We start from the raw sequence: 15,464 nt of genomic DNA on the forward strand, positions 1-15,464 counted from the left end.
TTGCTTGATGAATTAGCATTAAATGCTAATTTAATTAGCAGTAAATGCCAAGAGACTTGCTTAAACTCTATTCCACTATGCCAATGGAAATCATTCGTGTTTTACTTGCTCTTCCCTACTTCTCTTAATCTGGCTTACTCCTGCTGGTGCAAGCACAGATGTCTTTGTGATGGTTAACTTTCAAATGTTGCCTGTGATGAAGATGAAGCACAGCTTTTTATTTTGTGGGTTTTTTTATTTTATTTTTTGTACAGAAGACACATGCTAAACAGAAGTGTTTCTGAAAAAACAGAAATGCCTACCTTTCTGTATTTCTAACCTGAAATTAAAAATTGTAATAGCCTAACACAGAAACACTGTACTGGCTCTGAGCTGAAACCAAAAGCAAAAATTCGTGTACTCAGGTGGATGTGGAGCAATGGTAGATGTCCAAGAAGGACTAGATGAACTTCAGAGTACTGTAATGCAGGATCATAAACAGTTTCACTGAACTCTTTAAGAATTTTTAGTGCTGCAAGACCAGAGTGTATTTTGCCAGCAAACCATGAAGGACATATTTTTCTGTCAGTCACTGAATTGCCACTTAGACTTGATGTACTGAGATATTCAGTGCCACTGAGAACAACCAATATGGAAAACTTACATAATGTACCAGATTATAAAGTGTATGGGCAGAAGAGGAGTTAAATATACTGGAAGCCTTTTGTGAGCTTCTAGAATTGCCTGTACAGTTTCACCCTCCCTGTGCCTATATGCTAGATTTGTACGTGACTGTATTCCACTGGGGCCATGCCTTTCATTAAATAGCATCCACCTGATCTGTAGATGTAATCAAGGTTGTGCATACTTAAATCTCGTCTGTAGAAAACTTGCTTCACGGTTGGAGATGAAGCTGCCATCCTTCAGTCAGATGACAGCTGTCTTGAAAAGGGGTCCATAAACATCTATGTGCCACTTACTACACAGGTTGTCTGTATAATTCAGAGAATTACTAGTAGAGAATTACAGACTTTCTAGGTGCCCAGCATGAAGCCCGCATCCGACTTACAGAGACACTGAGCACCGAGCCGGGGAGCTGTACGCCTCCCTCCCAAAACCACGGTTGGATTGTGGGTACAGTCACCATGTAAAAAAAGTGGTGTTGACAGGTAATCGAGGCCCAACCGGTGAATTGCCTACTAATCTCTGCTACCCTTCTGCCTATGAAAAATGTCAGCAGTAATGTGATTTAGTGGATTTTGCTTTCACAAGAGCTCTCTGATAAGCTTCTACAAAGCACAAAGCTACCGTGATAAGCAGAAAGACATAAATTATTAATTTTCTATTCAGTGATGAATGCAGGTGACATATGCAGTGGACAGTGAATGAAGTCATTCATAAGCTGAGTGAGTATGTAAAGAAACAGCAAACAGAATGAGTTCAGTGCGATTGGGCAAAGGTCCTGGAAACAAAAAAGTGAGTGATTAGCCAGGGACTGTTGCAAAAGGTATGTTTTTGCTGAAACTTCCCAAATCACTGTTTCTCCCTGACCTGTCCCTCACCTAACAAAGTGTGTGTACGAAATGGAAGACTTGCATGGAGGATGCAAAGAGAAGGAAATAAGTCAGGAAGTCTTTTACAGTCTTGTTTATGCTGGCATTTTCCTTAAAAATATTTGAATTTGGAAGCCCACTTAAAGGAATCCTAGTATAAAAATGCCAGTATCTCTACGGTAAATTTACCATTGTGTTGTCTCTACTTGCCTAAAGCAAAGCTGGATGGAAAAAAAGCCTAGTGCTCTCTGCCCGCTTTGTCACCAGAAGAACCGTGCCTTGTGGCAGAGGAGCGGGAGATCTTAAGAATATTCTTTTATAGGTAGAGCTGTTCATTTCTGTCTCCTGAAGTGACCAGGGCTGCAAGACTGAGCTTTCTTCCCTGCTTCTGCAGTCCCATATGCCAAGTAGGAGGATACCCAGTACGGACTTGAAAGATTGCATGAGGTAGCTGTGGTTTGTGCTGTTAAATTCCTGTCTAACACCCTAACACCTTTTAACATTTGGATTTGGAGCTTAATAGCTGTCGGTTGTGGCCGACTGAAGTTCTGAGCGTTCTTTGTAAGTCAGTCTTTGCAGAGTACCTCAAGGAGAAGAGCACACCTTCAAATGGTGGTCATCGATTAAAATAATGGAGTTATCTTCAAGTTGAAATAATTATAGCAAGAATAAGCTGTTAAATATCCTGCCAGTGTTTAGAGAAGGAAGGATAGTTGCACAATGATGCCGGCTTTCCTGATACTCTGACTGGTTGATGTCATTAGAAGCAAGTCTCTAAAGAAAGAGGTGAAAGCCTTGCAGAGGGAGCGCAGTACTCCCTAAGTGGTCCCGTAACCCATGGAGTACGGCCAGTGTCGGTGGGGAGGAGATGAGAGCAAGAGAGGAGCTTAGCCCTGAATCGTCCTGTTGGAAAGTCTCCCTCCATCAATTTTTAATGAGCGCGTAGAAAAACTAGTACCCTTGGCTACAGCCAGTCCTCTGCGAATATCCTCCCACCCTTTGTACTTAAAATGCAGTTTTGAGTGTTCATTTAGTGCCATGATTGTTTTAAGCACTTGAAGAATGGGAGTAAGGTTTATTACTTTCATATGTGTATCCACTTGCTGTCTTTTGAGAGAGACGAAAGTTTCACTAGCGTGGAGCTCTCATAACATTTCTCAAACCCAAGAATAACTTGTTAAGTTTGCTTTTGTTTTGGATACCTCTGGATGCTTGTGAAACTTAATTGACTGAAATTAGGAGGGTGGGTTTTTTTGTTTGTTTTTTAAGGCAGAAAGGGCAAGCGTGAGTGTCCAATATGCTCTCTTTACTTGTCGTTCGTCTGACTATTCTGTATGCCACTTGGGTGGGAGAGGGGGCTTGACGCCATTCTCTCCCCCCCGCCCCAGCCTTGTTTGCTTAACCTGCCTATTAACCTTGTCTTACCAAAGGCAGAAACCCTCCAGGGCAAAGAACTTCCCTTGCTACTGTGCTTGTAAAACACCTGGCATAACGGGGCCACTCTCCGAACGCCGCCGTAATAAAAACACCCCCAGCTTTCCCAAACCGTGAAACCTTGAATCTGGTGGAAGGACTCCCCGTGGCTGACGAGAGGGGGGCGGGAAGGGGAGGGCGGGCCCGGGGATGGCAGCGCTCCTAACGGGGCTCTCTAGGCTGAGCTTATGTAATGGAAAAATGGCAAGCATCCCTGCGGAGCTGAGCTGGAATGCGTGAATTGTAATGGCCTGTGGAGGTCTGCAGCTCGTTTAAACAGAGTGGAAACATTGTAGATTCATAAAACTTTTGAGTCAGAAAGTTTACAACTTTCCTTCCTCGCGGCAAGGGAAAAATCTATACTGCAGCTTTTAGATAAACATTTTAATGTTCGATGGGAATGTGACCGTGAAAGTGCTGTTAAGTCACAGCATTAAGAGCCTCTGATCTGATTGGAGGCAAAGTAAACACTAAAGTTAGGGGGTTGTATATTTTTGTCTTTCCTATAGTGCTGTTTAAATTTGATTTTTTTTTTTTACCATAGTTTTCAGTAATGTTACGTTATGTGCCTGGCACTAATCAGTATTTACAGTAACAAATTCTAAATTGCTATTAGGAGAAGAAGGGGAAAAAAAAAAGCTGAACATGAATGTACTCCACTGCATACCTTTGAATACAGAAGTTTGGTAAGGCTTACTTAAAATTGTAAAGTCTAAGTATTATGTTGTAGAGGTGGTTGCAAGTTTTGCTGCTTTCTTATTCTTCTTTTCCTTTAAAACGGGATAGCAATATAATATTTATTAGTATATGGCGATAGAAAATTTATGAATAATTAGTGCCATTAATGAAGATGCAAATTCTGGATTTAACGAAGGTGGAGGAATCTTCTGCCAAATCCACAAGCTTCAAAGTCTCCTCCTTGCAATCCTTTCCTAGTACATGCATGTAGTCTTTGTTTTTTGACTCATCACTTGGGTTTTAGACCTTTTCCACTCCCTGCTTTAAAATAATTGTGTTTGACGGTGAGTTAACAGTGATGAACTGGCAGACAATTAGGTCTTGTGGGAAAAGGAGGGAAGTTGCTTCTAGTCTGTTTTCAAGAATTCATTGAAGAAAGCTAATTTCTCCCTTCGGCCTTTTCTGAACTGTCAGAATCCAAAGGGTGGGGGGGAAGAAGCAGCATCTGGTTTGAATGGCACTTAAGAGAAACGCCAAAGTTTGCTCTCTTACCAGTGTGAATTGTCCTTGGGCTTTTCCAGCAGACTCCATGACGTGAAAACCAGACACGTTCACTGTCTCTTATTTCTCCATCAGGAGCACAAGACGGGATCTTTCTGTGCATCCCGTGTGAAGCATGCAGAGCTGCAGGGTCAGCTGGATCTGCAGTGATGTTGTATAAAACACTTCACGGCTTTTCTTAGCCTGAAGTTTTAGGGAAGCCAAGCTCATAGGAGTTGCCATGTTGTCTGTCTCTCTGCTGTCACCCATAAAAGATGTTTAAGCTTGTTGGTCAACTTCAATAAAGTTTGACAAAAGGAGTTACTAAATGAAAAAAAAAAAAAGGAAGGTCTTGTAAGCCCTGTGGAAATGAGCACTGGTACAGTGCAGAGCCTCAAATTAGTGTCTCCCCTGAAAAGTAGTTTCAGGTTGAGCTGAGCTGGTTGTGGATTTGCTGGTGTGACCAAGCAGCAGTGCCACATGGGCTCCAGCAATGCAAGAAGGGCCCTTGGAAGCTCAGGCTGTAATAGCTGCCCGAGGATTCACCACGAGATGGGCACCGGTGACAGGCGGGATTCTTCAGTTTCTACAGCCCCTCGAATACTTGGTTGAAAAACATGTTTGCTTAGTGTGAAAGTGGAAAGCTGCTCTTCTGGTCTTTAGGATCAATCTCCGTTAGTTGGGGAAGCTGGCCAGCACCTTCATCTTGGTTACCAACCTCTTCTCTAGCTGAATTTCTTCTCTTCTCCCCTCTGCCTTGGCTTTGCTGCCAGGCTCTGGGCATGAAAAGCAATTGCTGGCGTTATCCTTCGAGCTTTAGCTGACGGGCTTATAGGAAACATATGAAGTGATGTGAACACCTATTTTTCTCATCTTTCTTTCGTTCCAAGTTATGTTTCATGACTGCCTTTACAAAGAAGTAGTAAGAAATCCTCCCAGAACAAATGCAGTGTAAGCTTGTTGGTTAAGTTTTTTTACTGTTACAATTTGTATACGCATGGAGCTCTCGTCTTTGTAGGAGTTGTCTCCATACTTGGACAGTTATATAGAAAAAGCAAGTTACACCTAACGGGAAGGTCCCCTATTTTCACGTTTCCCTTTCACCGCAGAGTTGTGGGCACGTCAGCTGTTGCACTTTAATTTCACACCCAACCTTAATCCGCCTCCTCTCTGAAGTGTAGTCAGGTCTCTGTTCCTTTCTATGCTTTGTCAGTACGCACTTGCCTGATTAGCAAGAGCAGCTATCTCTAGATGATTAAGGATAAAACTGCAAACACTTGCGAATGGTAAGAAATTACAGAATTGGCTGTTTCAGCAGTAATTTTAAAAGCAACTTTAAAGAGAGATTAGGATTGCCTCACGATTGATTTTTCAGTACTTTAGAAATACATGCAAGTTGAGACATAGGGTGAATGTATGAGGGAACATCTGTGCTATATTCAACATGCATGCGAAGGAAAGACTTACTAAATATGTGTGGGTGGTGGAGATGCCACTGAAGCAGGCCTGTTTGGCTAACGTAACCGTTGGTAATTACAGCCAGCCAACAGCCTGGTTACTGTAGTATGTCACCTAAGCATTGGTGAGCTGCTCTAGGTGGACTTTGGAAGCTGGTAGGAGGAGAAAATGGCATTCTCCTCTTTTTCCAGCACTCTGCAGAAAAGGAAAGGTATTTGGGGGAGGTGGAGGGCAGGAGAGCAAAGGGGGTACTGGGCTGGTGGATGGGGGAAGTGTGCAGGGTAGATGCAGATGTTGATCTGCTCAATAACAGATGAAATTTCACTGGACCAGCCATGATATCCTAAAGCTGAAGCTGAGTAACCTGTGTTTGTGTGAGGAAGATGTGTGTTGATGTGAATGAAGAATAAAACTTGCATTTTGAAAGCTGAATTTTTAGTAGATTGGTGTTTCTGCTTAACTTTTTTGCTCTTCCCCATGCCAAATCTGTCTCACAAGTACTTTGCCTTCTGTAAGCAAAGAAAAATGCTTTTAGTTTTTAATTCAGAATTATGATGTTTCCCGTGAAATTGTCTTGTCTAATTTTGATTGGTTACATCTCTTTGAGTGGCTTGACCCATTTGAAGGAAATACAAAGACAGGGAGGAGGAAGAGAAACCAGCATAACATGGAATGAACATAGGAAGCATTGCCATTTTTCCCCCCAGTTTTATGTCCTGTTATGATGTCATTTAACTGGAATGGTTTCACTGAGTGTTGGCTAAAACCAGTAAAATGTTACCTGCACTTCACAGCTCTGTATTAAGTGTTCAATCAAGACCTTGGGGCTTATCTGGCCTTTCACTTGCAAACCTCTATAGTGGTTTACAGAGCTACTGTCCCTGCAACTACAGCCTGGCAACAGGCAGCACTGTGGAACGCTCCTGGTTTGTTTCCATATAACATAACAGAGATGAGCTGATGTAAATGCTTGTGGTTCTCAGTAGTTATTCCTCTGTATTAATTTAGGATTTGCCTCTGATGGTAGTTAAGCTAAGTAGTCATAAGGATCTGGATGGATTCCATTCCCTTAATGAAAGGTAGCTATTCCCAGATCAATAGCATTTATGTGGCTATCATTTGTTGCCACCTGATCCCATCTTCTCTCCTTCTCCTCTTCTTGCTGCTGGCAAAGTTAGCTGGGAGTTTTATTTATATGAGGATTTATGCAGTGACTCTATAAGAAAGAATAACTTTTACTGTGGAATTTTGCTGAAGTGTTTTCATCCCTTCTGGGTTTGGCCCTATTTTGTTTCCTGAGTTGGCTGAGAAGGGAGCCGAAACTTCTGATACCAAGATTCCTTTAACAATCATACCTTTACGATCATAATTGTAGTTAGGAAAGTGTAGTGTCTTAATCAAAGGAAAGTCTATAGTCACCACTTTGCAGAACCATAGCAACAGGGTAATTGAGTAGGTTGCTGGATCGTGCCAAATTTCTGCTAATGGATGTGGAGGCTTGTAAGCAAGAAATGCGGCTGTACTCTAAAGGCCTAGGAGGTGTTGGGTTGTCTGCCGCACACACAAGGGCTCAGGCTGCAAAACCACTGACAGCTTTTGGCGCCTTAACATGGTTTCGTAGAAACTCTTGTGTGAGTCGCAGCCACAAGAAGTGAACAGAACAAGTCAGCACTGGAATGCGGTACGGTACTGCTGTTCGTTAAACGTGCTGCAGCCAGGGCATGCTTGCCACTCGGTCAAAACTGAAATCATTTCATTAGTCTGTTCATTTTAACAAGCTACTTCAGCAAGAGCTGAGTTACCTTGGGGCAGCCACAGAACTTTGCAGTCTTCTGATGGATCATCTAAAATTTAATTAATTGATTTTTGTCTCAGAAACGTAAGGGACAACCAGCTGAATATCACAATTTACCACTACTTTGATATCTTTTGCTTTCATGTTAGAAAATATATTGGATGATAAAGTCTGAAATCACTTCTGTCTCATACTGCTTTAATTTGCCCCCATAATGATGGAAATCATCATCCCCAAAGATTTTTTTCCTTCAAACTTGGGTAGGGCCTATTATGCAAGACAGACAGACTTATGAGTACTGTTAGCTACTTGCTGCCAGCCAAAGTATACAATGACTTACGTATGTGCAGTCATGACAGAAGCAACTGCCTATTTAAAACTGAAGAAGGAGATGCATTGTGCTGCTTATCCGGCTTGACCATCAAGGTTTTCAGATGTAATGGAACTATTGCATGAGTGGTGATGGAAGAGTCTTCCATTTAATTCATCGATATTGGAAAAAGTAGAGTGAAAAACTTCAAAAGCCTCCGGGGGGGCGGGGGGGAATCTTTTTAAACACAAGCAAAATTTTATAGATATATGTATAATACACAAAAGTTACTCTGTTTCCTCCTTCCTCTGTCCATAACATTCAAATAGACAAGAAGTGGTTTCATGCCGTTGAATGTCAAGAGAGCTGTTTCAGCTCAGCTTCACCATCGAGAATACAGAAAACCTGTATGGTTCGTAAGCTATTTAGGAGAGAATATTTTGGAGTTATTTGTCAGTCATCTATTTCCAGGGCCCAGTTACATTTATCAAAGACTTCAGTGAAACTTGATTAACCCAGTAGCTCTGTTAACGACCTGTAATTTTTTTTCCCCCACAGTTTCAACGTGCTTTTGTGATTGATTTATTATTTGCAGAGGCTGGAGTAGTGGTGGGAGAAAGGGTGTTATTTAGAAACTAGCTCCAGAAGAAAAGTGTATTTTCTCTTATTAAAACAAACTGCACAGTGCTGCCAATAGCCCTATTCCAACTGAGGTAGGTAAGGAGATTTAAAGATGAAATTTCCCTTGATGCAAAGGTCATCCTCAAATTACAGAATTTGAAACTAAACCAGTCCCATCTTTCTTTCAAGGCTCAGTTTTCTATTCTGCATTCCCACCTGTACACTAAATTCATTTTCTGCATGTTTAAAGTTTGTTTTTTGAGGACTATCTGCTTCATTTACAGCAGAAGCATACAGGTAGTCTGAGTGCCTAAAGCACCTTTCTCATATGAGGTTCCTCATGTAGACTGTGCATAGACTTCAGCTTTGGGGACTCGTGGGGGCCATAATCTGTGTTAGAAAACAGACATGTGAAATAAATACCTTTTTTTTTTCTACACATCTTTAGGTGGTGGTGGTTTTTTTTTTTATATATCTAGCTATATAGTTAAAAAAAAAAGATATATTTTGTAAGTCATTGCAAGCAAATAGTGATGAGTGCATTTCCTTAGAATAGAAGTTAGTCTCATAATGACACGACAGCTCAGTGATTGTACGCGTGGATACTCTTGTTCCAGACCCCTGATAATATTTCTTGCACTAGACGAAATCAGTAGTTTAGCAGGATGCACACCAGAGTGTGTTTTGTTGGTATGGGTTTTGTTTGTGCTTTTTTAAAGCAGTTTTTCAACATACGCTGATCTAGAACATGTTTTTCCTATTGTGAGTGCCATAAATCAAAGACAGATTTGTTGAATACTAACTAACTGTAAGAAATATAGAAGATGGCAGGGAAGATAGATTAATATTTGAAACAAGTCACTGATTGCATGCTATTTGAAGTCAGTTCACTACTGGTATTAATAATAGTTTAAAGGAAAGGAGAGCTCACTTGGGAGTATGTGTAAAGATAGGTAATACAATGTCAGAGATACCTGATTTGAGTTTTGTGGTTGTAACTCATGTTGTAAAGATACTGAAGCAACATGTTACTAGGAAAGCATGAGTAGAAAGAAGAAACATGACTTTGAAGGGATGAATGTCCCAGAGGCAGTGTTGAATCTTGCATCGCTTCAAGCTTGCCTTGACAGAGCCCTAGAATAAAAACAAAATAAAAAATGGCTCTTTACATTTATGATGATAGAGCGTGGGTTCCATCTCCCAAAATCTCAGGTTTTTTGCATATTAGCTTCTGGCTTAATTTCTTGTTGCAGTGCTCACACAGAAGTGAGACCAATACGTAGGTAGTTGGGAAAATTCTTTTTTTGTTGTTGAACGTTACTCATTGTCGTGGTTTAACCTCAGTCGGCAACTAAGCACCGCGCAGCCGCTCACTCACTCCCCCCCACCCGGTGGGATGGGGGAGAGAATTGGAAGAGCACGAGTGAGAAAAACTCGTGGGTTGAGATAAAAACAGTTTAATAATTGAAACAAAATGATAATAATAATATGATAATAATAATAATAATAATACACAAAGCAAGTGATGCACAGTACAATTGCTCACCCCCTGCCGACCGATGCCCAGCCAGTCCCCGAGCAGCGGCCCCCCCAGCCAGCTTCCCCCAGTTTATGTACTGAGCATGACGTCACATGGTATGGAATGTCCCTTTGGCCAGTTTGGCTGTGCCCCCTCCCAGCTTCTTGTGCACCTCCAGCCTTCTCAGTCGGTAGAGCATGGGAAGCTGAAAAGTCCTTGACTGGTGTAAGCATTACCTAGCAACAACTAAAACATCGGTGTGTTATCAACATTATTCTCATCCTAAATCCCAAACACAGCACTGTACCAGCTACTAGGAAGGAAATTAACTCTATCCCTGCTGAAACCAGGACACCCATGTAGTCTTTTAGAAGAAGCACAGATGTAAAATCTTTTCTTTGCTTGTGCTGCTGCTTTCTGAGGAAGAAGAGTCACTTCTCTATTTCCAGCTGTGTCAGAGAGAGGCTCCAGAAAGCAGCCAACAAGCTTCCCAAGAAATAAAGAATGAGCAAATGAAACCAAAGACCAATATTTGATTTCCCCTTCTTCCCCCAAGCTCTCAAGGAAGTTCTGTGCACCATATCTTATATTAAGTTTAATCTGAGAGGCAAATAATGCATGTAAATTGATAGGATTGCTTCCTATAACAGAGGGGAAAACATTATGCCATACAGAAGAAAATCTAGCAAGTGTGCGAGAGAATTGTTTTGCAAACTCCCTCTGTCATTCAATTGATACGTTGAACAAGCAGCATCTGTGCTCCTGAACAGGGAGGTTGTAAAGCAAGGAGGAGGAAACCCAACTAATAGGAATAGAATGTGTCAGAGCCAGACCTTTACTGTGTTTCTAGCCTAGGTACTTCAGTTCAGGGGTTTGGCTCTGTGATGGGCGGTGCCTTAGCTTAGCATCCCCTCCGCCCATCCCATGCAGTCTAACCTCACCCTTGTATTCTCATGATGAGCATTGTCATGGTTGTCTAAAATCACTTAGGAAGAAAATACCCAAGTGATTTTTTTTTTTTTTTTTTTTTTTTTGGTAAGTCAGGAGACTGTGCAGGAATCGCTGTTCATAAAACTTTTGTTCTTAAATCTGCTTGCTGGCTTTTTTGTTTATCAGATAAAATGGGCTGTTACACACATGGCTATTACCTTGGGTTTTTATACATTTACTACAGATACAGATTTTTAAATCCAAAGAATAGGCATAATTCAGGCAATGGTAATCCACGCCTTGACAAAACAGTCCATTATCTTATTCCTGAATAATTTTAATTGACGTCTTCAAACTGTAATAATAGTGAACATAGCATTTGGTAGATTTAGCACATTAATACTTCACTTCCTTGATGATAAAAAGGTGCTTTGTTCTGAACAGGTTAGAATTACTCTTCCTTCACTTAAAATTCCACTTGTCTCTGTGCTTTAATGTGAGGAAATAGCTGGGGACTTTCACTGTGGTTTGCACCTTTCACCCTTACTGGTTGGCTGTTAAATGGTGAAAACAGTCAAGAAAAGCTTGTGACGTACTGATTTAAGCAGCTGCCTCTGGTTCTTCTTCGGACTAGTTTGTGAAGATGAAGTATGAGAATGAGCTGAGCTTGGGGTTTAGCTAGGCTTGGAAAAAGCTAGCTAGCTTTTGTGAGAATGTGTTTTGTCGAAGTAGAAGTTCGTTGCTGGAGGTTTCTTCGGTTTTGTTTTCTAACTGTGGGTAAGGCCAGTTGGACCACAGTTGGTAGCGCAGATTTGTAATGCAGCCCTTGTGATGGGAGGGAAGCAGTGAACTAGCTGAGCAAGAAAAAGAAATGGAGCTTGAGCTGCATTTTATGTACTTGTGTCTAGAGCAGTCTCAGCCTCGCTTTTTATTCCCTTCATGTTCCACAGCAGCTGTGCCACGCTGAAGGTGAAGCAGCCTAAGAGCATTTTTGATGGCTACTGGGATTTTAGGTGGATTTAAATGTGTTATCAGTCATTCCACTCTAGTTTTCCCAAGTGGTTTAATGCGGTGGTGGGAAATGGTAATGAAAATGTTTTGGAGCCATAATATGGATAGGGCCTAATAACTGGAGCAGATGAAGAACGACCTAGCGGTAAAGGGAGTAGAGACTTGTGGAGATTTGCTAGGGGAGTCCATGGCTGGGCGAAGTCTTCCCCTGTAGTCCCTCCTCTGCCTCTCCTCCCCCCCTTGAAATGGAGAAGCCTTGGCTTGGTGTGGTTTTAAAAGATGAAACCTCTTCCAGTGTGTTGGATGAAATATATTAATAATGGAGCAGCGTAGAAAATAAGAATGTAGGATTTTAAAAGCAAACATTAATAACTACATATTGATGCTTTTACCAAATTGAGTAAACATTTCTTTTTCTTAATGAAGTCTAATTATAGACCTAATACGGGAGAAGGAGGTGTTTAGAAAACAGCTTGCTGGGGCAGAGAGGAAAAGGTGTGTGCTCTTTTGGTGTGGTGGGTGTTGTGGCTGGTTTTTTTAAAGTCTCATTTCCACATATCATTAAGAATGGGAAGAAGCATCAGCAACTTTTGAGGAATGGAGAGAGAGAGAAATTAAACGTTCCAGGCAGAGTGGGAATACACAGCCAGGCCTTGCCTGCTGATGGATGGTTCTGCACAGTCATGGTACCTCTGGGAGAGGCACACGTACAGTTCCTGTGTTAAGGCTTTCCTGCTGCCCCTTAACGCCTCCCCATCTCATGCAACAAATGCTGCTTTCTGAGAATTGGTATGGGCACTGATGCCTACAACACTGCATGTAAATTAAATACATATTGTATACATGTTCAATACATAATGTTCCTCTCACAGGTGGATTTGCTGAGTTCTCCAGCTCTTTCCCCGGTCTCTGTGAAGGAAAATCCACGCTTGTCCCTACTTGCATTTCTCAGCCCTGCCTACCTGTCTCCAACATTGGCCCAACCAGAATCCTGCCTCATCTCTATCTTGGGTGTCAGCGGGATGTCCTCAACAAGGTGAGCGTTCTGGGTGTCACATTGTTTACATGGATGAGTATATAATCTCCACGTGTATTCGTCCATGCTTCTATCATAGTGCGTCGTTACAGCTGTAAAATGTCTAAAGTAGATACAGATAATAGCTGTCTGTGCATAAGCCATGGAAAGCTATGTGAGAACTAATGATACACAGACCATATAATTAATCCACGTGTCACTGAAATGAAATGAATAATAATGAAACTTGGTTTCCTCTCCTTCATCTCAGAGAAGATGACATGGTACCTTCCTCAGTAACCTATCAGCCAACAGCAAACTATCAAATCTGCCATTATAGCAGTGTTGTGGTTTAACCTCAGCTGGCAACTGAGCACCACACAGCTGCTCGCTGACTCTCCCCCCGGTGGGGTGGGGGAGAGAATCAGAAGGGTATAAGTGAGAAAACTCGTGGGTTGAGATAAGAACAGTTTAATAATTGAAATAAAATAAAGTAGTAGTAATAATAATAATAGAAGAATATACAACGCAAGTGATGCACGATGCAATTGCTCACCACCTGCCAACCGATACCCAGCCAGTCCCTGAGCAGCGGTTGCTGACCCCAGCCAACTCCCCCCAGCTTATATACTGACCATGACATCACATGGTATGGAATATCCCTTTGGCCAGTTTGGGTCAGCTGTCCTGGCTATACTCCCTCCCAGCTTCTTGTGCACCTCCTCGCTGGCAGAGTATGGGAAGCTGAAAAGTCCTTGATTTATTATAAATACTGCTTAGCAACAACTAAAACATCAGTGTGTTATCACATTATTCTCATGCTAAATCCAAAACACAGCACTATACCAGCTACTAGGAAGGAAATTAACTCTATCCCAGCCGAAACCAGGACAAGTAGGTGAGGTAGTTTCCTGTGTATAGCTCTGAGTGGTTTGTTTTGACAAGTTTTGGATGTTAATATATTAATGGTTACAGTAGGAGAAAGGAAGATGTCTGTTTTTTAGTATTTCCTTCAAGTGCTGGAAAAAATAACACTTAAATACCATGAATTGTATAATGAGGGACTACTGCAAGCAAATCTTTGCACATCTAATAAAATGTTCAGACCTGGACAATCAGTGGGGTCATTTAAAATGAGTTTTTATGGTAGCACTGCACTAAGAAACTTTTACTGTTTCTAAATACGTGTGCATTTAATAATTTCTGTTCCTAAAGCATAGCTCAGGACATTTTGGTATACTTAAAATAGTCAGCAAAGTCATCAAATATAGCACTTGCAGGGTGCTGGACTATCAGATGTCTAAAAGAGTTTGTCTCAAATTGCTACAGGTCTGTATTCCTATGTATATCCGCAGATGTTTGCCTCCATGAGGAGACCAACTCATATTGCTTACAGTCTACGTCCTGGCTCCCTTCACAAGGAAATTTTTATTCTGCTGCCTGTGCCTTCTTGCCTCCCATATTATCTGACAGTCCTATTTATTAGTTGAATCTCCAACAGCCTTCCTAAGCTGCCATTAAATACCTGGATGGAGGAGAGGGCAGGAGTGCTTCACCCTAACATGTTGCCTTCATTATGTGCAAGGCTTATATATATGTTTTTTATCCATGTATAAAGCTTAAGACAGGAACTATCCTAATAATGTCCTGTTCATGATGATCAATGGTCCTGCATCAAATTCATAATCTTTGACCATTATCATAATTTTCACTGGTTTCTTCTACTTTCACTCCATCCCAGTCTGGCCATTAATACACTATTTTTGATTTTTCACAATTGTTTTAAGGGGATCTTTGACATGCAAGCAATCATATAGAAGATAATTGTGCTTTAATAGAGCACACAGAAAAATCTTTCATATGGAGGATAGTCAGCAGTCACTGGATTTACTTTGTTCTTCAAAATCTTCTGTGTCTTTACTGCCAGGTAGCAAGTCAGCAATTCAAACTTGATTCACTTATTAGTCAAAGCAGCTTATTACTTTTCCTACCGCAAAAGTAACTTGTGGTCCCCAGACAAAAGGCAGCAGGAACTAAGTAATTAAAAAAAAAAAAAATTTCCTTGCTTTCAATGGTAGAGTATTAGAAAGATGTTTTTATGCTGTTTGTTTCAACATGTGAATGGCAAGTGCTATCCTAGGTCACGGTGGGAGTGAGGGGGCAATTTGTTCTCCTCCAGGGCCAGAGATGTGCTACTTCATTTGGGATGTGACTGGAACTCCAGTGCTGTGGCTCTTAAGTAGTGAAAAATCCCAGAGGGATGAAAGAGGCTGTTCCCTTTCCTTGGCAGTAAATTGGTGCCTGTGAATAGGTGTTGGGCACAGGCACAGTGTGTGTGCCTCACCAGGAAAGGAATCCAAGTGGCAGCAGTGGTCAGGAATTTCATTATAGGGCCGGAGGAGGCTAAAACCTCAACTACTGCTGGTGAGCCCTGAGTGTGGCAGAGCTGCCTACAGGTGTATTGGGTTTGCATGGCAAGGTTTTGGTAGCGGGGGGGGGCTACAGGGGTGGCTTCTGTGGGAAGCTGCTAGAAGGTTCCCCCATGTCCAAAAGAGCCAGTGCCAGCCGGGCCCCGGCGGGAG

At 41.7% G+C, this 15,464-nt stretch overlaps 1 protein-coding gene across 1 annotated transcript in view; it reads left to right on the forward strand.

The window, feature by feature from the left end:
• DUSP16 (dual specificity phosphatase 16) overlaps nucleotides 1-15,464 on the forward strand; it is a 57,310-nt gene that overhangs the window by 27,030 nt on the left and 14,816 nt on the right. The window contains exon 6 of the mRNA XM_009321012.1: nucleotides 12,740-12,903. Within this exon, the coding sequence (XP_009319287.1) occupies nucleotides 12,740-12,903 (164 nt within the window). The remainder of the gene's footprint in view (nucleotides 1-12,739; nucleotides 12,904-15,464) is intronic.

This window comes from Pygoscelis adeliae, unplaced genomic scaffold (assembly GCF_000699105.1).
Source record: "Pygoscelis adeliae isolate BGI_AS28 unplaced genomic scaffold, ASM69910v1 Scaffold443, whole genome shotgun sequence".
Classification (NCBI taxonomy): domain Eukaryota; kingdom Metazoa; phylum Chordata; class Aves; order Sphenisciformes; family Spheniscidae; genus Pygoscelis; species Pygoscelis adeliae.